This window comes from Cygnus atratus, chromosome Z, assembly GCF_013377495.2.
Source record: "Cygnus atratus isolate AKBS03 ecotype Queensland, Australia chromosome Z, CAtr_DNAZoo_HiC_assembly, whole genome shotgun sequence".
In the NCBI taxonomy this organism is placed as follows: Eukaryota; Metazoa; Chordata; class Aves; order Anseriformes; family Anatidae; genus Cygnus; species Cygnus atratus.
The window spans coordinates 50,620,760-50,647,358 of record NC_066396.1 but is presented as its reverse complement, the minus strand read 5'-3'; the positions used below and the strand labels follow the sequence as shown (position 1 = coordinate 50,647,358).

Genomic DNA, 26,599 nt, shown 5'->3' with positions numbered 1-26,599 from the left:
AGTGTATGTACTCTCTTTTATCGCAGAACCAACGGTGAGCGTCGTCCAGGGAGCATTCAGCAGCAGTGGACGTTTCAGCCAGGATCCTTATGATCTCCCGAAAAACAGCCACATTCCATGTCACTATGACTTGCTACCAGTTCGAGACAGCCCCACATCCTCTACAAAGGAGGTTGGCAGTGAATGACCCCAAAAGCTGAAGTGTAGCACAGTGGGACTCTCAAGGGGACAAGTGGCATGGCTCCTTCCTCTAGTTTACCATCCTGTGGCTCCTAATCTGTCCAGCAGGCAATTGCTGTACATAAAACAGGAATCTCTACATGAAGTTTGTATTGTGTATACAAGTGATGGATGGACAAATGCCACACTTGGGAGACCCTGATTGTTCTTTTCTTTTTTTTTTTCATGGCAGTTAATTTTATAGAAACAGGTATACAACACATTTATACTGTAATATACTGGCTTAAAAATCTTAGTTTGCAGGTCGGTTTTGCTAACAGATCCAACTTCAGCTACTTTAAACATGGACTTGATATTTGTCATGTTTCAAAGTAGAAATACTCCCAGGACAGTGCAACTTGCCAAATGCCACTTTATACAGGTGATTAGTTATGTAGAAGAAAAACTGCCTTGCCAAATTTTACCTTCCATTCTGATCTTTAGTCAAGACATACTAAGAAACAAGATCAGATGGGGTGTGAGTAAGCACAATACTGCAATTGTTTGGGAATTCCATCATCAGGCATTTTTTGTCCCCTACTGGTGGTGGGAATACTTTGCTTGAATAGTTTTGAAGATGACAAAAGCATTGCATACATCAATATTATATGATGCCTCAAGATCTCTGGGTACTCCAAACCCAGCACCAGTCCTCAACAAATCTTTTGCTACATTTCAACTCCATATGCTGCAGTTCTGACCACTATTTCTTCCATACACAACTAATAATCCACAACATATCAGTAATTACTTCATAAAATATGTAAATTAAATCAGTTTATTTTTGTCAGCATGGACTGAGTGTGTAAGGAGTGGAAAAAGGTGATGAATTATGTAAACCTGACTTGCAATGAACGGTTTACATTTTATAAACAGGTAGTAATAATTACTGTAATATAGGGTAAAAACAGTTAAATGTTGTGATTTTTTTCTTAGAAATAAGTAAGCAATCTCTGTGCATACTTGCTAAAGGCACCTTTTCTTTTTTTATAGTTGATGTAGGGAAAAACATGCTTAAGCTGGTCTTTTGCATTGCTAATAATGTGACACATGTACCCCCATTCTTCATTAACTTCTGTCTCAATTTTTAAGGTGTACGTCTGTGTTTCTAGTGATCTAGCTTGTAATTGCAAAAATATTCTACTGTGTGTCTTTTTTTTTTCTTTTTTCTTTTTTTTTTCTTTTTTTCTTTTTTGCATTTTTGCCAACTGGCCTTTACTTTGTCTGGTTAAAGAGACCTCTGGGTGGAGGAAGAGGATTAAAGTAAGGATAATGTCATACTGATACTATAAGAGGTGGTTAGCAATTACATAATAGTTTAACTTTATGAAATGAATTCATTGGAAAAATAAAATATCAAGGTGTTTTGTTGGGGATAGTAACAGCGCAGAAAAAGTAAAAAAAAAAAAAAAAAAAAAAAAGAACAGACTCCCGCTTTGAAGCTTAGCTCATTCTGTTGACCACATCGATGGAGACCATCCCTCCAAAAGACTCCTTTCTCTGTTTGAAACAGTCTGAAAAAGTAAAGATACCTTTAGAAACCTAAAAAAGATATTCTCAGCTGTGGCAATATTACTTCCAGCTGCTTCTGCTGTCAGTGATGCCATCCGCTGACACGCTTGTGACACAATCCCAGCAGTCTTCACCCTGCTCTAGTACCAACTCTGTAGCTTGTTATGAGGAGCTTAGGGATATAGGTAGTTGCATTCTACGGCATATAATGGGAAGCATAAAGTCCTACTAGTCTCTTCTTTCTGCACTGGAGTCACATTTTGGCACAGAGACCTGTGATACACTCACTATATGATGTGAAGTGGAGCTGATAGGTCAGTAGTCTGGTGTGTGTGCCAGCTCAGCACAGGGACTGCTGTGACAGTTTTAAGGCTGGACTGCAGCAGAGCCTGAGACAATGAATTATCTATCATGGTGGAATAGATGTACTCGTGTGAAAATCACAACCAGTTGCCTTTGAAATACTAAATGCAACAGAGTATCAACTGGAAAAACAAACAAACAAACAAACACACGCTTTCGGAAATGTTTTTGAAAACAAACCCCTGGTTTGAAATGGAAACACCATGCGCTTTTATTTGTTGTCATTGAAGTGGTGATAAATGAGAGTTCTGCATCAGAGACATTGTAGCAGGTGTTCTTAAACCCGGGGAAAGCATATGCCTGTTTGCAGCACCCCTTAACATTCCTGGTTCTTACTGGTTGTAAGCACTGACCCTTGCACATCCTTGGAACAAACAACTTGATCAGCTTTGGTCATTGTCAGCATAGCAATTAAATACAAGGTTTTAAAAGCCAGTCACCATTTAATCCCTCCATAAAACAAAATATTGACTGGATTTGTGTGCATATAGGAACATCTAGCGCTAATGGTATATACATGTGTTTGTACTGTGTGAAACAGACTTTAAAATAAAACCTTTCTTTGAAGCCGTGAATAGAAAATGCTGTATTTGGCAATTGTAAGCTCACAAAAATTATTTTCTTACTCTGTATAAAATTTGGAGACCTCTAGATAAATAAATCCTCATTATAGAAACAGTTCTTTTTTAATATGCGGCAACAAAGAGCTCAATACATGATTTTTAATTGGTTTGAAAATCTCCAGTATGACACACATTTCCTCTAGTGATATATTCAGCCAGATATTTGTGAGAACAAATGAATTTCTGATACTTTTGCCTATTGTGTATGTTCGAAGTATATACATAGCCATATATACATAACCAGCCTTTCTGTGAGTAAAAATCCTGCTGTGTAGTCAGCATAAGCAATGTCTGAATATGTCTGAGCTATATTTGCAGTACATCTAGGTCAAGTAAATGACTTGTGAATTCACTTCAGCGGATGGTTGTTGGTAGACACTTACAGAATGGGTTGCCTGTAGGGGTAATACATTCCTCTTGAATGGTATCTTTATATCATTCGTTTGAGAGGAAAAAAAGCACCTGGGACTTCTGTTTGCAATCCTTCCATCTCCTGCATGGCTGTTAGGGAGGCTAGCTCTGGAGTACATCTGTTGTCAATTTAACAGATTCAAAACTCAACTCTCATGACTGTAACAGTCCTTTTTGCAGATCATAGTACGTTCTTAAAGAACTAGAATACTTTTGAACATCCATTCTATATTCTGGTGGGAACTTAATGAGTAAGTTGATGCAATAATTTTAGCAAACACCAGCTACACAGAGAGAATTGGCTTCACCACAGATAGGATTGGAAAGAGGTGCTTGTTTCTACATGTTCACATGATAAGAGTGAGAAATATAGCACTGAAAAATTGAGGTAGCTATCCCCTAGCAAGTTGTTTAGCAGTTTAGTAAAGTGCAAAATTCTGCACAAAGTGAATAGCTGATTTTAAAGCATGTGGTAAGTATAAACTTTAAGTTTAGATAGTACAGGCTTATTTATTCTGGTCACTTAGAAGCATAATAAACTGCAAGGGCTTTTTATTTTATCAAATATTTTTAATCAAAACACACTGTTATGTGTAAACTTTGTCCTCATCTTGATCTACCCAGAGAACTCCCATCAATTTTAATTGCAAATGCACATACAGATTAGAGGAGAATGAAGATTTTGTTGTAATTGTACTTTCTGCTGAGACAATCTGCAAAGTCAAGTTAATACTGAAATTAGAATAAAAATTCAGAAGCAGAAAATGCATTATTTAACATATGTTGAATTTTCAAAGTACTGTGACTACAATTGGATATTTTAATTAGATGTTTCCAAGTAGTAATCCTTACGCTGAAGCTCCATAATCCAGACTGAAGAATACAGAGCTAATTTTGACAAAAATGCTTTATATTAAAGATTGTATATATAGTAGTTTAAATGACTGAAAACAATTGTGTGTGTGTTTATTAATTACTGTATAGAAAATCTTTCCATTTTTGGTACGCTTACACTAGTGCTAGAGCACTGAACCTAACACTTCTATTTTCAGTTTTTTAGACCACATGACTTCACTTTGATAAGACTGAATTGTAATATATTTTTAAAGAAAACCTATCAAGTATGTCTGGATTCTTCTTTTTTTTTCGTAGCTGTAACAAAGACAAAAACCTGTTTTGTTGTTAAAATATATCTATTTTCCAAAGATGACTGATGTTCATCATTTTGCCCTTCACTACCGTTTATTTCACTTCACATACTTGTAGGTTAACATAATAAAGTTTCTAATGAAAGATGGGAAATGGTTGAATTTATTCCTCCCCCCCTCCCCCCCTCCTCCCTTAGGTCCCTTAGGATGAATATTAAATTGAACAGGAAATATAAATAATGTTAGCATTGCCAACAAGTAATGTATTTTATTTTCCCTCTTATAAAAAGCCAGTAGTTTCTGAGGTGCTTTTCAGAATAGCAAGGTTGATTTTGGATTTTAAACTGCTGAACTTTTGTTATTACTGTCAGATCACACAGGAATCAACTCTGTGAAGTGGGTGATTCTTTCAAGGCTGTCTCTTGAATGCGTAAAGCTTTACCTTTGAAAAAGACGTGGAACTGAACTGCCAAAAGCAAGGTGTTTTCCCATTTTTGTAGGACAGTAACCTTTGACTGACCATTAAAAAGCTAATAACCAAAGTACAAACACGGGGTAAAATGAGATACTGTTTTGACTTTTGACTCTCTATATGAACCTAAAAGCAGTGGCTACAAGTAGGTGGTGTGGGAAATTGTTCTTTGCTATCACCGTTTGCTCAAGGATGAGGGATTTAGCATTAGGTACTAACGGGAAAGTGTTACATCCCACAGAAGATTCTTAAGGACTGGTTCAATTATGTTTCGCCTTAAGCAAAGAAGTAGTAGTTAGTCACCATGACACCTCCACCAAACATCATGCCTCAGATATGTGAGTGATTGTGTGGGTTATACGGATTACTTCTGGGATTCTAACCACCAGTAGAAAATAAAGGGACTCTCTAGTTCTCCCAAGACCCTTGAAAACACTGAGTGAACTGCCTTCAACAGGATAGCCAACACTAAATGAAATGCCTCAAACATATTTGCACGTTTTCCAAAAATGACAGGATCTGATGATATTTGCATGGGTTAAATTACCTCATTAACACCTTAAATTTGTGGTGAGACTTTACACTGCAATCAGCCAAAGTATAACCTCAGCAGCAGTTGAAAGGTAGTTTTTCACACCGATCACCTGCCTTTGAACAACTGCCTCACCTCACTACAGCCTCCAGCTCATCCCTTCTCTTCAGAGATAACTATCAGAGATAATATAAAGAAAATTTGATTTCCATTCACTTTAATCTTCCCCTAAATCCCTATCACGGCAGTGGTAATGGTGTGTAGGATTTTGTTCCGCATAAACATAATTTTAAAATAGGAAAGTGGAAAAGATAACACTTTGAAAACTGCAGCAAGACAAAGAAAAGACTGGATACAAACTTTTTCTAGCCATTGGTTTATTTTATCACCATGGAACCCAGAGTGGTTAATGTATGCTCTGTGTGGCACATGAAGATGAAGAGTGCTCCATCAATCAGATTCTTACTGTCATGAATCTGTGACACGATCAGCATTAATGGATGGTAATGCAGAAGCTCTGCTACATTTTTCTGAAGAATGAAAACAATTTCTGTGTACCATTATGGTTAAAACCTGCTTCTACTTATTCTCTGAATAACAAAAAAGTATGTTGCAAAAATATTTGCAAAGTAAGGTATTACCAAATGTGATCTAGAAAAGCACTTTATTCTTTTCTTCAAAATAAAAAGGAAAACCTGCACTTTGTTTTCTACTGCCCCTTCTTAGTATCTTCCTACTCTTTTCCCGTTTTGTCTATGACGTTGACTGTGACTGAGGATGGGTAAGAGCTGCAACATTAGCTCCTGAAATGACAAGACAGCACTATTGTGCTTTTCACACTGGCCAAAACAAAAACTTACCAAATGAAAAAAAAATAAAAAGAAAAATAAAACAGATTAGGGAGTTACTAGTTTGAAGAATAGGGTATGTGAGTCACCACTTTGACTGCTTCTCCTCCTCCCTATAAACTTTTTTTAGCTACCTCTACAGTCTCCAAAGAGGGCCTTAAAATGTCATTTCTATTCTAAAAGAAAGAAATCCATTCTGCACACAAAAACATGTATAACAACACTGATTTATCAATGTTTTCTTTGTAATCACTAACTGACTTTCCTTTTGGTTTATTATTTTAAAATGTGCAGAATATAAGGTTCATTTGATGCACCAAAGACATCTTTGAAACCCTATATTACAGTCACTTAAATGATATGGCACCAAATGATTTGTACCCCTGTTCAGAATCTGATCAGAATTTGTAGCTGAATGAAATTACCCCTCATTTCAAACATGTTATATATAATTAAAATCCACAGAATCATAGAACATCCTAAATTGCAAGGTACCCACAAAGATCTTTGAATCCTACTCCTGGTTCCACACAGGAACAACAAAAAAATCAGACCATGGGTCTGACTGACACCTTCTCCCCAGCTTGGTGTCATCTGCAGACTTACTGAGGGAGCACTCAATTCCCTCATCCAAATCATCAATAAAGATATTAAAGAGGATGGGCCCCAACACGGACCCCTGGGGAACACCACAGGTGACCAGCCTCCAGCTGGACCTCACTCCATTCACCACCACTCGCTGGGCCCAGACGTCAAGCCAGTTTTTAACCCAGCAAAGAGTGTACCTGTCCAAGCCATGGGCTGCCAGCTTCTCCACTAGAATACTGTGGGAAACCATAGCAAAGGCTTTGCTGAAATCTAGGTAGACTATGTCAACAGCCTTTCCCTCATCCGCTAGGCAGGTCACCGGGCCATAAAAGGAGGTGAGGTTGTTCAGGCAGGACTTGACTTTCATGATCCCATGCTGACTGGGCCTGATTCTCCGGTTGTTTTGCACATGCTGTGTGATTGTCTTCAAGATGACCTGTTCCATCACCTTTCCTAGCACCGAGGTCAGGCTGATAGGCCTGTAGTTCCCAGGTCCTCCTTACGACCCTTCTTAGAGATGGGCATCACATTAGCAAGCCTCAAGTCATCTGGGACTTCTGGGACTTCTGCGGATGAAAATGACCGCTGAGAGATACTAGAAAGCGGCTCAGCAACCACGTCCACTGGCTCCCTCAGCACCGTCGGGTGGATCCCATCTGGCCCCATGGGCTTGTGACAGTCCGGGTGGAGCTGCAGGTCTCCAACTGTTCCCACCGGAACTGTGAGAGGTTTCTTCTGCTCCCCAACCCGGACTTCCATCTTGGGAGGCTGAGTACCCCAAGGATAAGTGGTCTGACTAGGAAAGACATATGTAAAGAAGGCATTAAGAACCTCAGCCTTTTCCTTATCCTCAGTAGTCATGTTCCTCCCTGAGACCAATAAAGGATGGAGATTCTCCTTGGCCCTCCTCATCCTGTTAATATATCTGGAAAAACATTTTTTGTTACCATTTACCATAGTGGCCAGGTTGAGCTCATGTTTGACTGTAGCCTTTCTGATTTTCTCTCTGCATATGCTAGCAAATTCCTTGTACTCTCTCCAAGCGGCCTCTCCCTTCTTCCACTGGATATAGACTCTCTTTCTCCTGGAGACTCAGCAAAAGTGCCCTGTTCAGCCACACCAGTCTTCTTCCGTGCCAGATCATCATAAGGATTGAGATGGGGCAGTGTAGAGAGGTGCTCTGCCATGGGACCCGTGGGCTGCAGGGGGACAGCCTGCTCCACCAGGGGCCTCTCCACAGGCCACAGGGGAACTGCTGCTGCGTGCCTGGAGCACCTCCCGCCCTCCTGCTGCACTGTCCTGGGGGATTGCAGTGCTGCTTCTCACTCTTCACTCTACCACTTGCTGCTGTGCAGTAGATTTGTTTTGTTTTGTTTTGTTTTGTTTGTTTGCTTGTTTGCTTTTTCCTTTTCTTAAATCTGCTCTCAGAAAGGCGCAAAAGACATCGCTTACTGGCTCGGTTCTGGGCAGCGGTGGGTCCCTTTGGATCTGGCCGCAACTGGCCCTAATCTAACATGGGGCAGCTGCTGGACTCTTCTTACAGAGGGCACCATTGCAGTCCTCCGCTACCAAAACCATGCCACGTAAACCCACTCGACCAACGACACCTTGACTTGCTAGGTGCCTGATAAACCTCAGGATACGGATGGCCATCGTGGCTGCCAAGGCACACTGCTGGCTCATGTTTGGCTTGCTGCTGACCAGAACTCCCGACCACTTTCTGCAGGGCTGATCTCCAGCATCTCATCCCCCAGGCTGTACATATAGCCAGGGCTGCCCCTTCCCAGGTGCAGAATCAGGCACTTGTTCTTGTTAAACTTCAGATTGTTGGCGATTGCCCAGCTCTCCAACCTGTCTAGGTCTCTCTTCAGGGCCTCAGCACCCCCGATGGAGTCAACAGCTCCACCCAATTTGGTATCGTCTGTATTGGTATCCCAGTTTGGTATGGGATATCTCTCTTGCCAATTTGGGTCAGCTGTCCTTGCCCACTGCTCTTGCAGAGCCTCTTTGTCCTCCGCAGAGCACTGTGGGTCTTCTCTGCCTGCTCTTGCACAGCCTCTGCCACCATTTGTCCCTCGTGGGGCCTGAACCTGAGCTCTCTGGGTGCATTTTGCTCCAGAGGAGAAGGAGCTGCGCCCTTTAACCTTGCAGGAGACCTTTTCCCTTTCTTGAGCACTGTGGGGCCTGGTGTAATTGACTCATCAGCCTCTTGGTGCTGAGTTGAGCACCTCTGAGTTGGGTGTCTTGCTCCTGCTGGACCTCTTTCCACTCATTCATGTCCCACCACTGCTGGTACCATGGCTTTTTATGTTGCTCTTTCCCTAAATCAAGCACCATGGCACCTGGCCCTCTGCTCCTACAGGGCTCAAAAGCCCTGCTCTGAGCTCCACAGAGAGGGGACGTGTGCTCTCCCAGGGGCTCTGGGCCCTGAGGAGAGAGAGCCCAACGGGCCTGGGCCCTCTGCTTCCACAGGGCCTCTGTGTCTTGGCTGCAATGAGCTCATTTCATTTGGAAACCCCGTCTCCATTTCACGCTGGCGACGCTTTCCCTCCCTGGACTTCCGCGCGTGTCCCTTTGCAGGCTCGTGACCCTTGTGCTCTGGGCTGGCTCCACTCAGGTCTCGAAAACCTCCATGCTCAGGGGTGATGCCACCTTGCTAGAAAATCCACTCCTAAGCCTGACAGGACTTCTTGAGTGTTCTTCATAACCCTGAGAGGACTTCTCTGTTTTTCCCTATCACCAGCCTGGACTTCTCCAGGCCCAGATCTGCCTCCGCTCCTCCTGCCACGTGCTGCTGGGAAGGTCTTGTCCCCGTTGCAGTCATCCCATTCCCACAGGCTCCACGCTGTGCCCCTAAGCCTACTCTGGTCCATGCTGAACCAGTCCCGGCCCCACATCCCCCTCACGGGGCGAGTGCTCCAGCCCCACCGCATCAGTGCTCTCCCCTGAACTCCTCCAGCTTGTCGACGTCTCTCCCGCCCGGGACCCCAAAGAGGACACGATGCCCGGATGAGGCCTGATGGGTGCTAAGCAGAGGGGAACGCCCTGCTCCCTCCAGAGAGGGTCAAAATCAAGGAGATCCCTGAGGGCAAGCCAAGGGCTGCCATTAGCCTGCTGTGGGGAGAACCAGGGCAACCCGAGGGCTGGCCAGCTGTGCTGCAGTGTAGGAAGAGCGGTGTGAGGACTGTGTCGTGCAGCCTCAAAGGCAGGCACGAGGTTTTATGGAATGGACGCTCTTGCTTCATGGGCCTGGAGGTGTCTGCCATGGCCAGGGTGATCTGATGGTGCACTGGGAAGACATGGCCAAGGCTCCAGTGACTGGTGGATAACACCGATGCCGAGAAGAAGACAAACACTTTGTGGGTCAGAGGGGTAAGTGACATTGTGCTAGACACAGACGCATGTGCTGGGGCCAGAGCGCTGCCAGAGCGAGCGCTGCGGGGCAGGACGGCCCATTGTGATGGCTCCGAGCGATGCACTGTGAGAGCCTGGAGCGACGGATTGTGACTGCGTGGCCCTCACTGCTCATATGCGGGCGCAGAGTCCCACCCCGCCGGCTAGTGCCCGCACTCCGGCTGAGCGTTTACGCGAGGTCTGGAGTGAGGAGCAAGGTTGGCCTTGGTGCTGGTGTCGTGCTCTGGGAGTTGCTGCAGCAGCTCTCAGTGCCCTTCCCAGAGCCATCAGAGATCCTTCTGCGGCTCTGCCTCGTTCGGGCCGTCAGGAGACCCAGGAGGAGCGCTCGCAGCAGCAGAGGTGAGTGCTGCGGAGACATCTCTCCCTGGGCAGCTGGAAGGGTTTCCTCCTTGAGGGGCCTGCACAACTCTTCCAGCCGCCCCCGGCTCAGCCGATGACCATGGCCTCTTCTCTGCCTTTTGCAGCGTGACACCTGCTGCTGCAGCGGCGGTGAGAGGGAGCGGCTCGTCATCGCCAGTTCTCCCCAGCTCACCTCAGCAGGCGGGAGAGCATGGCCACGGCGCTGGACACCCGCTGTCCCATCTGTCTGGACAGCTGGGTGAACCCCAGCTATGTGGTGCCATGCCTCCACTGCTTCTGCTTTAAATGCATCCAGCGTGGGGGCTGAGAGCAAGCCCGAGTGCCCCCTCTGCAAGAGGAGGGTGAGCTCCATCGTGCACTCGGTGCGGGCGGACAACAGCTTCAAGGGAGCTCGTCATCTGCACCACCTGCGGAGGCACCGGTCACCGCCCAGCAGGCCAGACGGAGCTCCTGCCCACCCAGCCTCCCGACCAGAGGCTGCAGGACCAGTGCCCACAGCCGCTGTGGGCGGCCTCCAACCCCGTCGCCTGGGCGTCCCTGTTCCGGCTGTACCCTGCTGTGCTCCAGCCCCTGCTGCCCTGGCTGCGCCACGAGCTGGGGCAGCTCTCGGGGGATGACGGCAGGGCAGCCTCAGAAGCGCAGCGCAACGTCATCTCAGGCCTGCGCTTCTTTGGCCTGGACGAGGGGGCCCTCACCCTGCTCCTGAGGACCTCCCTGGGAAGGCAGACGGCCGGCTTCGTGCAGCGGCTCATTGTCACTGCCGTGCAGCGGTGCAGCGGGGAGGCCCGAAACATCCTGGGCCTGGGGGCCTCCCGTGCTGCCGGAGGACAGGAAGGCAGCCCTGCAGCACTCCCCAGCCACACTGCCACATCTCTGGGGACACCATCAGCTGGCCCAGACAGCTCCGAGGGAACCAACGCAGAGGAGCTCCCTGGGACCTCAAATGCTGCCTTCCGTGGGGGACCGAGCCGCCTTCCATCCGTGCCGGTTCCTGAGCCTAGAGATCAACAAGTGCCACCGGAGGAACCAGAGGAGGCTGTGGCTGGTCCCTCCACTGCCGGCCAGGGCAGGGACCAAAGACGCAGTGGGCCCCAGCGAGCTGCGAAGAGGAGGGCCCCCACTTCCCACGACTCTGCCCCACCCGCAAAGAGGCCACCCCGCCGGCGACACTAGGACAGTGCCCCAGGAGCTGGCCAAGCTGGGGCTGGGCCAGCAGATGGGGCACACGCCAGCAACCGGGGGGAACAGGAAGGCTCACAGCAGTCTAAGGCTTTTAGACAAAGCAAATAAAGCCATGAAAACTGCAGAAAATGTCTGAGTATTTGTAACGACACACTTGGTGTCTCTGTCCCTACCCTTGTGGCAGACAGTACTCCAGGTGAGCCCGCACTAATGCAGAGCAGAGCGGTACATACTCTTCCCTCAACCAGCTGGTAATGCAGTGTTTGTCATAAAAGGAAACTTAGTTCATCAAACACAACTTTCCCCTGGCCCACCCATGTTAGTGGTGACCAATGGCTGTATTTTCTTTCAAGTTTTTTTCAGGAACTCTCAAAATAATCTACTCTATAATTTTAAGAAGCACTGAAGACAGACTGACAGACTTGCAATTACCAGGGTCTTTTTTCTTCCCCTTTTTGAAAACTGGGACAACAACATTTGTCAGCCTTCTTACGCCTGGGAGCTCCCCAGATTCCCAAGACCTTGGAAAAATAATTCAGAGGTCTCTTGATGGTATCAGCCAGCTCTTTGAGTACCCTGGGATGAATCCCATTTGGCCCCATAGACATATATGTATCCAGCTGGAGTGGCAAATCATGGTCAAATTCAGAGCTTGCTGGGAGTTCATCATTCTTGCTGTTATGGTCTTTACACTCAGTGCTCTTGTGGTCCCAGGGCTCATCATGGATTTTAAAGTCAGAGGCGAAGAAGGCACTAAATGCCTCTGCTTCATCTGTGCCACGGCTTGACAAGCTGCATCTGCATGTTTCTTTCAATGTCAGTCCCTGTTACTGAAGGATAGAGGAAAACAGTATTTATTCTCCTGATCCTTTATGTAATTGTCCCAAGGCCCCAGAGTCTCTTCTGATTGCCTTTGGACTTCTCTTTGCAACTTCATCACTGCCTACATTAAAAATCAAGAATAGATAATAATGTGAGGGCTGTACCAGGCTAGGAAGTCTTCCAGTAAAATCTTTCACCAAGCCCACAGGGAGGCAGCACAACCCCTATGGGTTGTGTTTCTCAGAAGGGAGTCACCAATGACAACATCTTGTTTTTTCTTAATGGAGGTGAACATGATGTGGGGGTGCCTTGCCCATGGTGACCGTTCCAACCTGGATGGGTCATCGTCCACATTATTGTCTCTGCGTCCTTCAAGTTCCAGAGCCACACACCTCTTGTGCAAGAGTAGCTGGGAAGGCAAGGTAGGCGAGAGGGGATTCACCTGCCACCCCCAAGCAGAAACCGGCTTCTGTTCCCCCTTATCTCTTAAGCCACCACTTTCTACCTGGTGGAGAGAGAATAAGGGGTCCTTTGTATCATGTGTGACAATGGTTGACACGTCTGTCCCTGGAATGGTAGAGTATTACTCCATCAGCTGATCTCTTCACAGGCTCCCTGATGCTCCTCAGCCTGCCCACCTTCTCCAGTAGCTCTGCCGTCATGCTGAGCAGTTGTTCTACCTGGATGCACCTCCTACAGGTGTGCTCACTGCTGTTGTTAGCTACTGAGAGACTAAATTGGGCAGACCCGTAATAATACATCTGTTACAACTTCAGAATAACATGTTGTGGAATGAAACTAGGATTTTAAGGATCCCAAGAACAATTATTTTTGGATTAATATAGAAGCAATTTAGAAGAATTTGACTCCTACACTTAGCTACACTTAGCTGATTGTTGATGTAGTTTTTGAAAAAAAAAGTTTCTGACCTCAAGGCACTGTTATTTTGCTGTTTTATACATTTGTGCAAGTGAATGATCAGTATTTTTCCATCATATCCATTTTGACTGACTCTCTTCATTGTTTCAAGAGCCAGTTTCACAAGACACATTTTCAAATGTTCCTACTTTCATAAAGATTTTCTTTTAACCTAATCTACTTTTCAAGATACCTGCTTTTAGCATGTCAGTTACTGTGGTTTAATATCAAGAACATCTCAGTAGTTGTGCCTTCCTGAACCAAAAGCATACCAATTTTTGAATAGCTTACTACCTTGAAAATTAAAGAGTCACAATTTAGACACTTCGGAGGCTAATTCCATCACTGTGAGGATTGTATCTTTACTCTTTGCACTTGAATTGATTTGATTCTGCTGTTTTCTTGCATCTTCGCCCTGACTCAATTATATAGGACTAAGGAAGTGTTTTGTGTGCTCATTTAGCCATGACTTCTATAGGAAGGACATAAAGGACATATCAAATAAAAGACAACCTATTATTTGATTTCCCATGAATGAACTTAACACCATTGTGTCAATCTCCCTTGTGACATTTTTGCAACTCCAGCAAGGGTATTTGATATTTCAATAAATCTCATTGCCTTAAACTGTTCTATATAATTTCATGTTATGATCTTAAAAAAACACTTTTTTTTAATAATTTATTTTTTCTTTTAATTGACTCATCAAAATAAAAACACAAAAGCCAAGGAAACTGAAGATTCCTACAATAAAGCAGTGGAAAGATACCATAAATGAAATATCTGTTTTATTTTGTCTGTAACAGCTTAGACAGATTTAGATCCAAACTGAGGTGGCTCTGCCTTCCGTCTTCCTGTCTCTGCCAGCTCTAGCATTCATGTAACTCAGCAGTAAACTGGTTCAGGAATTTCACTTTCATGTAGCTGAAAAGCAACTCTTTTTCTGTAAAATTCTCAACTGCATCTAGCACATGATGCAGTCACACAGCTGCTAGCTCACGTAAACAGGCTTATTGACTGCAGACAGATTTAGGTCACACTGCCGTGTTCTCAGTTATTGGCTGTTTTTTGCTTGTTGCATATTCTACGCACACACTACAGAAATAAATGGTATACAGGGACTGAAAAATGCAGGGAGTTTTCTTTTTCATTAGCACAGACATATAGAGAAATAGTTAGCGTGATCGCTTTTAAAGTGACATCTCTGTCATTTGAATTTACACCCATGGAAGTGAGAGGAGCAGCAAACACTTCACAGACAGTACTTCAGGTGCTCTGCAAATTTAGGAAGAGATCATTCTGCATTTGCTTCACATTTCAGAAGTATTTTTGGAGGTCAAATGACCAGAGGCTAACCCTGCATAAAACCTCAGTTTTAATCCAGATTAAACTTTTTTTTATATATATAAAAAATTAAATACATTTATGATTATGTAATAGATGCACATGGACTTGCCAAAATGCAAAACAAATTACCATTAACATAAATGGTCTAAGAATAATAAATTATGTGTCCTAAATGAAGTTCTGAATCTGACCAACCCTTCCTGGTTAATCCTTCATGGCTGAACCTCCTCCAGAAGAACGTTAACTGAACCTTGGGGAACCATGCACTAATTCACTGGCACAATTTTCAAAGTTTCTGCTAGAAATGAAAACATAGGCTGAGGCTGCTAAAGAAGCATTGTAGTAACAGGTTTCCCTGACCAGCATCTGAAGAACCATTCATGTAAACAGTGGCAGAAAAAGGAAAAAAACGGGAGTTCCCTCTACCCAGCAGGAAGGTAAACAAACTTATTATAAAAGAAAGGCCATGTTTATCAAGCTTTCACTGAGCTTAAAAATAAGCTAAGTAATGGATTTAAAAATATCCTCTGAATACTTAACTGATTATGTTTCAAGCTTCCCATAAGCTGAGGAGCAAGGAGAACCAAACAACATGACCCTGAGGAGTATGGTTATTCCAATTAAAACAGGAGGCACTCAACTGCTGCAGTGAGGGAATTAACATCAAACCCCCTTATGGCTCTAGTCCTCAATTACAGTCTATCACATAAAAGAGATGACACAATCACCAGATAAGTAATCTTCAAGACCCCTTCCTCTGCTTGCTTCCGAAATACAAGAGAGTAACTCAGCCTGCGCCATCTGTTCTGGCTCTACAGTGCAAGACATGTCACAGCCTGTGTCCCTGTGATTGTCCTGCTCACAGCCCCTCTGCTCACCGGGAGGTGAGGGAAGCTCTGACACTGAGGTCTGGCAGGCCACGCTGTACAGGGGACGCTGCTGGCTAGACCATCCCTTTACCTGTACACCTCGAGTCATGGTCAACACCAAGAGATATTGTTTCTTGAAGCACTTTAGATACAGCTGCAGCTATTTATTATTTCCACAAGATATCTGCACAACTACAAAACTCCACTGTCATCAGAACACTGAAGAGTATGCTTACATGGGAGCAAATTAAAGAACAAAATGTTATTAAAAAGAGGAGAAATAAAAGTTTCCTGAACTTTTTTCCATTTTATTCCTTTATTTGATAGTTACCCCTGGGCTGTTTTTTTTGTTTTGTTTTTGTTTTTGTTTTTTTTTGTTACATACTTCATAGAGGTAATCATAACCATTTCATTTGTGTTCACTGTATCATTTAATAATGGGAATGACAAGACTTATGAAGGTACATTTTAAGTTTGCAAAGCAGTTTTGAAAAAAAATGGATTAAGGAAAATCAAGAGTTATGTCTGTATTACAGAAATTGTTTCAAGAACATGCTATTAATTAAGCTGGTTGCCACAGAGTTGGTAGAGGCCAGACTGAGATCAACATAACAAAACAATTCTGAATGGTTTCCTAAGAATGGGGAATGCAAAATCTTCATTTACACAAATCAATGCACTTGGTGATCTCAGCAATGTCACGATGAATGCTGAGCAGTTTCTGATGGGTTTATACTTAACTTTCAAATAATCACATACCATGCTGAAAAATGATCGGCATGTCTTCCATTTAGCTAAATGAGGGAGTGACTAAATGGCCTTTTATTTAGCAACAGCTAAAATACTGGAATGTTTCAGCCAAAGACAAGGGTGAATTCAACTCAAGTGGATACAGAGTATTTGGCTTTCTGAGGCATGGAAGACAGAACACAAAACGCATCTTGCACACAGGATACAGTAATAAAACCGCCAACAAAAAAAAAAAAAGTGAGAAGGCAAGTTCTCAGAGCCTAGTGCAAAGTGAAAAGGCATCCTCTGAACCAAGAGGAAGGGAACTGACTCTTCGATCTTATGAGGATTTTGCATATAGTACTTGTAAGAAAAACTGCGTTTTTCTATCCACTTTTCCACTTGACAAGCTGATTCAGACAAAAGGGGGAATGATACAGCCAAGGAATAGATAAAATTAGTCCCCCTGACACACATGGCTGGTTATCTTTTCATTACTGAAATAACATGGAGCAAATAATGATGGTTCTTGAAAAGTTAAGAAGTTTTTCCTAAGCTTCATTTGGTTCAATTGCTCCGAATTCCTCAGCCAATTCTCTATTGCACTGGCACTTTATAGTTTTATCATTAAAGTCACTTCTTTTTTTTACAAACCCTTACTGTACTAGGTTGTTTTACACAAAAGATTACGTTTTCGTATTAGTCTGTTGTTTAAGTCTGTCAGTTGATGATTCATTCTGGCATTTCTGAACTGAGCCGGGTCAGATCGATGTTAGTTTACGTTCTGTGGCTGAACACGGAAGTCCATAACGTAGTATTGATAAAAGCGAGCAACGAAGCGTTTCAAATATGTATCTTAACATCACATCGTCCATGTACTTGAATCATACAACTGTTCACGGTTGTGTATGGCCATCTCCCAGCAAGAAGACAGAAGCCTGTTAATCTGAACTCCAGGGTGCCCAACGGCATGCTCAGACTGTAAGTCCACCACGCCAGTTTTTACCTGGTAGTGAGAAGGCAGGGAGGGTTATTTGCACGCATAAAGCCGGCAAAACGCGTCATTACGAGCGTTAAGGCGAAGCAGTAAAACCAACGGCTCCCATCTGGCGTTCGGAGCCGCCGTTGAACGTGGCACAAGGGGCGTTCCCTTCCCCCACTCCCCCACCCCCCACCCCCCCCCCCCCCCCCCCCCCCCCCCCCACCCCCCTTTAAACCCTCCGGCCGCCATCTTGTGGGGCAGGCAGGGGCGGGGCTCCGTCCGGGCGGCGGCCGCGGGAGACGTGGCAGCGCGTGGCGCTGGGCGGGGCCAGGGCGAGTGGGCGGGCGGCAGTGCGCGTGCGCCGCGCCGCGGGGGCCGCCGGGAGTTGTAGGCGGCGGCGGCTGCGGCCCGGGTCCGTGCCTCGTTCGTACCGGCGGGGCGCGGGGCGCGGGCTGCCCCCGAGGCCGCGCGGCGGCGGCGGGGGCCGGGCGGCGGGAGCCGGGTCCGCGGGGGGTGCCCGCAGCGCGGGGCTGGGGGGGCCGCGTTGGCAGCCGGCGGCCGGGAGGGAGTGGCCGGAGGGCTGGGCAGGGCTGGGCCGGGCCGGGCCGGACGGCGGGGTCGCGCCGCTGCCGTCGCTGCCCCGCGCTCACCGGTGCCGGCTGCGGCGGTAGGGCCGGGGGAGGGCGGGACGGGGCGGGGGGCTGGGAGCCGCGGGAGGCACCCCCGGGGTGGGATCGTGCCTGGCCGGGGGCTGGGAGTGCTGGTGCGGGTAGGGCTGCGTGGTTTCGGCCTGTGGTGGTGGGACCGGGCGTGGGGATCTCCCCGTGGTCTGTGCGGGGCTGGCCGCAGGGGATGCCGCGGGGTTGCTGTAGGCAGCGGGAGCACTGATAAATGGATTTACCCGCGATTTATACGATGGATGTTTACTGTCTCATGAAAAAGGTATTTCTTTTTGGGGAAAAAAAAAAAAACAAAACCACTCTGTAAGTGCAGGAGCTGTTATATTACATCACATCACGCGGTGTAGCTCTCGCTGCAAGTTGGTGGGATGTACACGCTTACCGCTTTTTGTCTGTTTTAGATGGTGTAATGTAGTCAGATAAAACATCCTGTCCTAAACTAGTAGGTTTGGTCAGCAATGATCAGAGGTCCTCGGTGTTGTACAGGCATTGTGATATTTAAAAATAAAACCTCTGTGGTCAGAGTGCATGTGGTCTGGAACAAATCCAGAGGGGTGGCAGTGGTAGTGAGAATCCGGGAGACAGAATAATTTACAAAAGATTAGAAAGCTTTTGGAAGAGTAAAAACGAACGATTTATATATTGCTCAAAGTGGAACTTCCTGGTTTTTTTTAGTGTTATGTATGAACTATGATATCCCTGTCTGCAGTAGTCTCAAATTAGGGACAACCACTGCTGGCATGCCTGGCATTTTGTTCCGCCTTGGTGATGTGATAGGTCTGAGGCACACTGGATTCTGATTGGTGATCGGTAAAGGCTTTTTTTTCTTTTAAGTGAAACGTTGATGTGGGTGTTTTGATTGCCGTTATCTATGCTATGAACATAAAATGGCTATAGGAGGGTTCAGATCATTCTTTTTTTTCCCTTTGCTTGCCTCTCTTTAGAGCTTTGGGCTTTAGGACAAGTCATTTAACACCAGGTTATTAAAATGGTCATCCCTGTATGCCCTTCCTTTGGCTTCAGTGTGGCTTTGTATGTCCTCTAGGACCTGTCTGCAGATTCTGAAGGAAGTCTTATCCCTGGCTCTCTCTCCCTCTCTAAAGTAGAATAAACCAGCGTGAGGAATGTTTCAGATGAAACTTTAACTTCTCGTGTTGAAAGTACGTTGCCTTCAACCAGCATCAACTTCATCTTTAATAGGCTGTCATTCATCTTTGTCATTTTCTTTATTGCTTTCTCCTTGGTCAGTCAGTCTGTTCTGTTTCTAATATTTTATTTGAATCTTTGAGTTCTTGGGCTTTTTTCCCCCTTGTGTTTCTGTCTTGTTCAACGGAAGTATGTGCCTGTGACTCAGTCAATACAACCTAGGATGTACCATTTTATTTGAAGTGGTGTTTGCTTTGGGTGTATGACTCCAAACAGTTGATTTGTTCAGATAAATAAATAAATGGCCACTGCTTATTCTGGAAAGCTGTCAACTCGTGTTTAGCCATTACTAGAGTGAGTAACCACACATAGTGTGTTTCACACTTTAAGTAAAATAGTTATACCTATTGTGATTTACAGATGAGAAGTTTAATAGTGTTTGAATTCAATATTCGAGCTGTACTTTTTTTCATTTTAGGCTCTGCTTGGAGAACAGTTTTGCCCCTTTGAGCTCTTGAGTATGTTGTGTGTCTTTTTTAGCAGGAGTATCTACTGAAATACAAGAAGGGGTTAATTAAGAATGACTAAAAGTAAGACCTTAGTATAAACTCTAAAGTATGACTGATTTCTGGATAACGTGTTTTTATCCATGTGAAATTTGCTAATCTCCATTTGTAGGTAATCTTATCATTAACTGTCAATTTCTGTATATTAGAGTAATAACCTGAAGAATGCTTTTGAAGTATGGTTATGTCATTAAGATTATTGCTGAAATATGAAAGCAAATGTAATCACTTCCTATTAAACTTAAGTCAAAAGATGATTAATTTCCCAGCTCAGCCTTTTAGTCTCTAAATCGAATGATTTAGTTCCTGCTTTTAACATCAGCTCCGTTAAAATTTTCAGTTGGAGCTTTAGCCTGATTTTCTGTCAGCATACACAGGCCTTGCATTTGGGAATTGGGTTAATGGCTGAGATTCATCTGGTGAGAATCAGTAAAATACAGTTACCAGTCAGCTAAGGACAGACCTTGCAGATGTGGCACACTTTCTCTCTGTAATGCAAGGATTAAGCGTCTTCCCTAATGCATCCTATTAATACTGATAAAGATTTCTTTTAAACCAAACAAACAAACAAAAAAAAAGATGGAAGCCTAACAAAAGTAATGTTTCTCCTTAAACGAGTTATTTTAAGGATGGCTGGTCATTGGGAATGTGGGGGTGGTGGTGTTTTTTTCTCCATTTTTCTTTTCTGTATCACTTCTTTTGCTTTTGTATAAGCATAAGTAAAGGTTTTCTTCCAATTAAATGTGGTGAGATTATCAAATTTGCGATAGCAACTTCTGGTCAAAAATCAGTAGATGGCAGTACTGCTGTAATTTTCACCTAATTGTACGTACTCCAATTTGCTTGTCTCAGAGTTTCTCCTTTGTCTCTTCAGCTTAGTAATGCACAGTGTTCCAGTTTGCAGGAAGGAATATAAAAGTCTGTGTATTTAAATTAATTTTTGAAGTCATTTTTCCATCTATTCATGTTGCATTACATGGCTATATTTGCTTGAAAAATATTTGCTGACCATAAAGGAGCGATCGAGGAGAGGGGAGAAGTAAAGAATGTAGTAAGATGCACATTAGCATTTATTTTTTGGCAAAACAGACTGGCTTGCAGATTTGCAGCATGGCTGGCTTTGGTGAACAGTATTTTGTAGAAAGTTAGGTGCAATAAAAACTGTGTATGTAAAAAGCAGAAAACCTCACTGTAGCTTCTATAAAGACTTATATCGTTAAGAAATGAAGCATAGTTTTCAGGGGCTACTGATTGTAAATTGGGTTTGGCCTGTAGTACAAATAACGATTTAAACATTTATTTTTATTTTTTTTAGAAATCACTAAAAGACAGGCTATTTCAAGCAGTAATTAAGGATTTGTAGGATTTACTGGGAAACTGCTGCCCTGCAGCTTCTCTGAGGGAAGCTGGAAATCCTCATTGGAAACTTTGTTGAGGACATTGTTTTTGAAGTTTGTGGTTTCCTTGTATTTTTTTTTCTGTTCTTACACATTTCTCATATACTGCTTGCTTCCCAATTTCTCACATATAACTGTGTTCAGACAGGCCATTTAGATTCAAGTGCTAACCCATACATGCTGCAGAATTAGTTTTAATTATATATAATGCTGGACTCTTTTGACATGATGAGCTATTATCTTCCAATTACATCTATTGTATTTTTCCTTTCGCGCATTCCCTTCTCTCGTCTTATCTCTTATTTTTCTCTTTAACTTTTTTTTTTTTTAAGTTATGTTTACGCGTGCAGCACATGCAAACTATGACTGGCTTATGTTGAGAATTCAGTGTTTAGAAAGCTGTTACTTGTGCAGGCTGCCAGGTCAGGACTTCACAATGAATTTGACTGTTGTGTGACATTTCTCAGTCTTGTGTTCTTCATAGAGCATGGTCTGTTTCCCTCTCAGAGCTGCTTGGGTGCAAAAGAGTGTCTTGGGGCAGGGGTGTATCAGGGAGTAGGAGCTCACAGAAAACATGAAGACACATGTAAGCTACAAGGTAGGGGATTGGGTAGATGGAAAAAGACAAGAGTGAAAGTAATGAATTGAGAGGGGGAGGAAAATATTACAGGCTGCCCTGGCTGTGTGTTATGTGAAGGAATAAAGAAATGTCTGCCTTTCCACGCAGAGGTGGGGAGAAGTTGTCTTTTCTCCAGTTATTGACAAAAATCCCAATGGATTATAGGGGACAATATATGATGGAGTATATGATGTGTTAGGGTCAGAGGATAAAATTTGAGGCAGACAGAAGGGAGGCAGAGCAGTATACTTGTGACGGGGTACCATCAGGAAGGCATCCAGGCTACTGGGGACGTTGCCTGGTGGTGCACACCCAGAGCTGTGGAGCCCAGGGGAACAGGAACAACCCCACCACTGGTAGGGTTCCCCTCTTGAGCTTCTGTCTGTGACCAGGCTGGGTTGGCAGATGGTTGGTTGTCCTGCAGAGTCTCCCCAGTGAGGGGAGAAAACGTGAAACCACTGATTTTTATTTTTTTTAAATTTCAAATTTTGAGCCCCCTCCTTTTTTTTTTTTTTTTTTTTTTTTTTTAAATCATTCTGCTTCAGGAACTGACTTGCAATTTTTGCTGCAAGTTTGCGGGTGCTGTAGCAGTTCTGTTATTTTAAAGGCAGTAGAGAAAAGTAACTACAGAGTCTATTTACATTACTGCTTATCCCTAGTTTTCCAGATGTCAGTTCAGGTTTCTTTTTTTCGTCAGCATCTTTTTTTGGCCCCACCTCCCCTCCCCCTTCCTGAATCTCCAATGTCTGTCTGGCTTTGAAAAATGTTCTGTGTGGAGTTTTTGAGAAGTGGCCCTGTGGAACCTTTTCAGTCACTCTGCATGGCCACGGTATTTAATTTTGGTATCAGCTGCATTCAAGCAGCAGATCAGCGGAGCCTCGATGAAATAAGATGTTTCTAGGAGGTTTGGTCAGTGATTACTTCAGTTGCACAATGGAAAATTCTTTCTGGCTTTGCAGTGTATAATTGGAAGAAGGATGACTTAGAAATGCTTTTACGGATGGAATGTAAACTCACGTAACCTGATTAAAAGACAGAAATCTTATCATTGCAAATTCCTCTGCGTAGTGAAGTTTAACGGAAGACTGTGTGCAGTTCCTTTGTAAGGGACGATGAGATGGATGTGCTAACTCTGTAAGGACGGTCTGTTCCCCACCAAGCAGTTACTGACCCATCCTTCCTGCCTAAAGTGAAGCTTTTAAATGGATTAAAGAGGTCCCCAGAAACTGAAGTCTTTCCCTCATAAGAGTTTTCATGAAGAGTGCTGTCTGTATATTATATACCATGCTTATTGGCTTTCTGAGGCTAGGCTCATTTAATATTGAATCATTGATGCAAAGCATAGTGGTTTGGCAGAGGGTCTGGAATTTCTTCTCCCGTATGATTTTGATGCTTTTGTTGCTTTTGGAGATATGTTACAAGCCTGGCAGGACTAAAACTTACATCCTATGTTTGGGATTTTTCAGTTTGGTTATAAGAGTTAATATGTAGGAAAAAATTAAACTTAGTGTTGTCTGTGCATTTAAAACAACAGTGGGGCAGTGAGGATATAGGTTTTTCTTTTTTTTTTGTTTGAGAGAGAGGAAGAAGTGTATTTTTGCATGTGGAATTACTTTTATATAAATGTGGGTATTCTTACTCAACACACTATCTACGCCTTTTCCTCTATAAATTGTTAAGGGAATAATCTGGCACTCCTCAGTAGCTGCTGATGTAATGGTTATGGTGGAAAATATTTGAGTGTCTCAGTTTTTCATATGTATAATTATGTAGGATTTTTATTTTATTAAAATTTCCTTAAGAAATGTTACTTCAGAGAGTGATACAAATCTTTGCTGTGTAGCTTACCAGGCCTGGGAGAAGCAGGGCTTTTTGTTTGCTGCCTCTGCACTGAAGAACAAAATTCTCCAGGTGTTCTTGAGTCTTGATTTTTATTTTTTATTTTTTATTTTTTTTACCTCTCCTTTTCTTGTCCTACAGCTTTATACATTAATTTTAAACTTTTAAATGAACGCATAGCTTTACTTTTTCAGTAGTGGTATATTTTGAAGGTTTACTTAAAAGCGTTACAAGATAAACTTGGTCTTCAAAATAAAAGCTGAATTTGTCGTTTGTCTTTGTTTCTGACATTGTTACCAGAGTAGTACGATGCATGGATTTTACAGGAATTGGCTGTACTGGAAATCTTATATTTAGTGTACTATTCATAACTTTTTAAGTTTAATTGATTTCCCTGTAATTTTAGCTATATTTGAATTAAATCCTGGCTGGTTTCGTTTAGCTTTTCTGGGGGTTAATTCAGCTGACCCAAAGTACTTCCTTAAGGTAGGTGAGCTGCTGGTTAGAGCTTAGGTCACAGAGTCAGGAGCTTCTGGGCTGGTTCCCTGCCATGCTGATTTTGTTGTTCGTAGTGTTCAGCCAGGTGCTTTGGACCAGGTGTGATGCTCAGCAGCATCTGCTGAAATTCCTAGGCCTGAGGTGGTTACAGCTTCATGTTTAGTCCTGGTTCTCTGCTGCCAGCAGGGGGAGGCTTTGGTCCTCTGTCCTGCCCCGGTCGTGTTTTGCATCCTATCCAGCCGTAGCTCAGAAAATAACAGGTCTTTGAATTGCTACCACTCAATAATGCAGCAAAATACCGCCTGGTAGATAAGTTTGTCTTACAGTGGGATGAGGGGGTTGAGATGGGTAACTACTTCTGTAGTATTACTCATCTAAATGCCATTAGTATGTATTAGACACAGTAAGTGGGCATGCACGGTAAGATTTTTAGAAAGATGCTCAGTGTCTGACATATTATTACAGTGCTAAAAATAAGGGTAAGGTGTAGGAGAAATGAGACGTACTAGATAATTATGTACTTGAAAGCAGACAATTTTTTCCTTTTTTCCTAGAGTTGAGATTTCTCCACTCTGTTGGGTAACATAAATCACTGTGTTGTGGCCCTCTCATTTTAAGTTAATTTTTTTTGTTTTGTTGCTGAAAGCATGCTTTTTATTTTTTTCTTGCAGGTTTTCATAGCTGAAGGAAAATGATGGAAGAGAGTGGAATAGAGACAACTCCACCTGGCACACCCCCACCGAGCACAGTGGGGGCTACTGCTGCCTCTGCTACACCTGTCTCATTAGGTACCAAAACTTATTTTGCAACTTGGTCACGTTTATTCATGTGTTTTGAAGCACAGCCATTCATCCAAAAATATTGCAATCAGCATAATTACAGTGCTCTTCTCCAGACTAATTTGAAGGATTTAAATTGTTTCTTAATCATGGAAGTGTGCTTATCTGATGCACATTTGACACAGAATATTTTAAACTTTTTTTTTTATTATTGAAACTTTTTTTTATAAAGTTAAGTGGGTACACTTGTGTTTTTTAAGGATGTGGTCAACTATTAAGAAATAGTACCTTATGCTACAATGCACGGTTAGAAGATCAGCATAGAAGGGAGTTATAGTAGTAAACCTGAAAAGTAATCACTTTTTTAGTACTGTGGGTGGAAGTCAAAGCTGTATGTGCACTTTATCTAATTTTTTAAAAGGATCTGAACACCATATGCTGAATACCAAATATTTTGTTTTTCTGACATATCTGGTATTTTGTGCAGTGGTCTCCAAAGTGCTATGTGCTTACTTCACAAGGTGCGCAAGACTATTCATTGGGGTGTGAGAAGAAAACATTCAAACTTTTATGGACATTTATTTTTATCTAAAAAATAAAGCAATTAAGCTCTTTGAGCATTTAATATATGCCTTGACACACACCAACCCGAGTGAATAATCCAGTATTTCAGACAGCCAAGTTGTGTATGGTACAGAAGGTGTCCTTACAGAAGAGTGGGTGTTCCATAACACAGAGGGGTTGACAGTAGCAGCCTCACTTGTTATCTTGCTTTCAGTGTATTGCAACATTGTGTGTCTGGTTTAGTGTAATTGTGGATTGTATTACCTAGTTTAACTAAACTAACCGTCACAAAATGGGCAAGTGTTTTAGAAAGATTCCAGCAAAGATACCACAGATTGAAGATAATGCTAACAATATGAACACAAGCAGGCAGCAGGGAAATGACAGAGATGACGCTTCTGCACATTGTAAGAACTCTTCGTCAGCCACATTGTGAGGTAAAAACAATGACAATCTAATCAGATCAGAGAAGAAGTTGGCCAAAAAAGTTTCAAAATTTTCAAGATTATTTGAAATACGGTTTTGTAGCCGCCACTGTTAGGGATGAACCTTACCCTAAGTTTATATTGTGCCTTTTGATATTAGCTAGTGATAGCATGAAGCCGTTATAATTAGCAAGACACTTAAAAGCTAAGCATCCAGAACATGAAGACTAAACTTTACAATTTTTTGGGCAACATTTCAAGTCGTATGGTGCTCAGTCCAGTACTGTACAAAATTTCACTACAGTTAATACTAAATTTTTAGAAGCCTCTTTAGAGGCTTCTTTTTTAACAGTGAAAGACAAAAAGTTATATACCGTTGGGGAAACACATGTTCTTCCTGTGATGGTAAAAATGGCTGAAATAATACTTGGAAAACAATACGGTGACAGCACATTGTCAGCAAATACTGTTGGAAGATGTATAGAAAACATTGCTGAAGATTTGGAGAAACAAACTATGCAGTGTGGGAGGTTTGCCATACACTTGGCTGAAAGTACAGTTGTTCCTAGCATGTCTCAGCTTGTGGTGTTTGCTAGATTCTGTTTTAATAATGATATACAAGAGCTATTTCATTGTGAACCACTAAAGGAGAGATGTGCTGTAGAAGATACATGCTCAACAGTAAATTACTTCTTTAGTAAAAACACAGTTTTATGGGACAACTGCGTAAGAGTAACCACTGATAGA

At 43.2% G+C, this 26,599-nt stretch overlaps 2 protein-coding genes across 7 annotated transcripts in view; both read left to right on the top strand.

Moving 5' to 3' along the window:
* MEGF10 (multiple EGF like domains 10) overlaps positions 1–4,304 on the top strand; it is a 105,714-nt gene extending 101,410 nt beyond the window's left edge. For both annotated transcript variants that reach the window (XM_035569395.2, XM_035569396.2), the window contains one exon: positions 27–4,304. In XM_035569395.2, the coding sequence (XP_035425288.1) occupies positions 27–187 (161 nt within the window). In that variant the 3' untranslated portion in view covers positions 188–4,304. The remainder of the gene's footprint in view (positions 1–26) is intronic.
* Positions 4,305–16,196: 11,892 nt separating this feature from the next.
* Positions 16,197–26,599, top strand: part of PRRC1 (proline rich coiled-coil 1) — a 33,054-nt gene continuing 22,651 nt past the window's right edge. The window contains exons 1-2 of one of the 5 annotated variants that reach the window (XM_035569380.2): positions 16,197–17,338; positions 24,756–24,872. In XM_035569380.2, coding sequence (XP_035425273.1) covers positions 24,776–24,872 — 97 coding nt within the window. In that variant the 5' untranslated portion in view covers positions 16,197–17,338; positions 24,756–24,775. Of the gene's footprint in view, positions 17,339–17,665; positions 17,752–17,895; positions 18,007–18,063; positions 18,282–19,069; positions 19,180–24,755; positions 24,873–26,599 lie in introns of those variants that run through there. The other 4 variants (XM_035569378.2, XM_035569377.2, XM_035569379.2 and 1 more) reach the window with 4 other exon arrangements.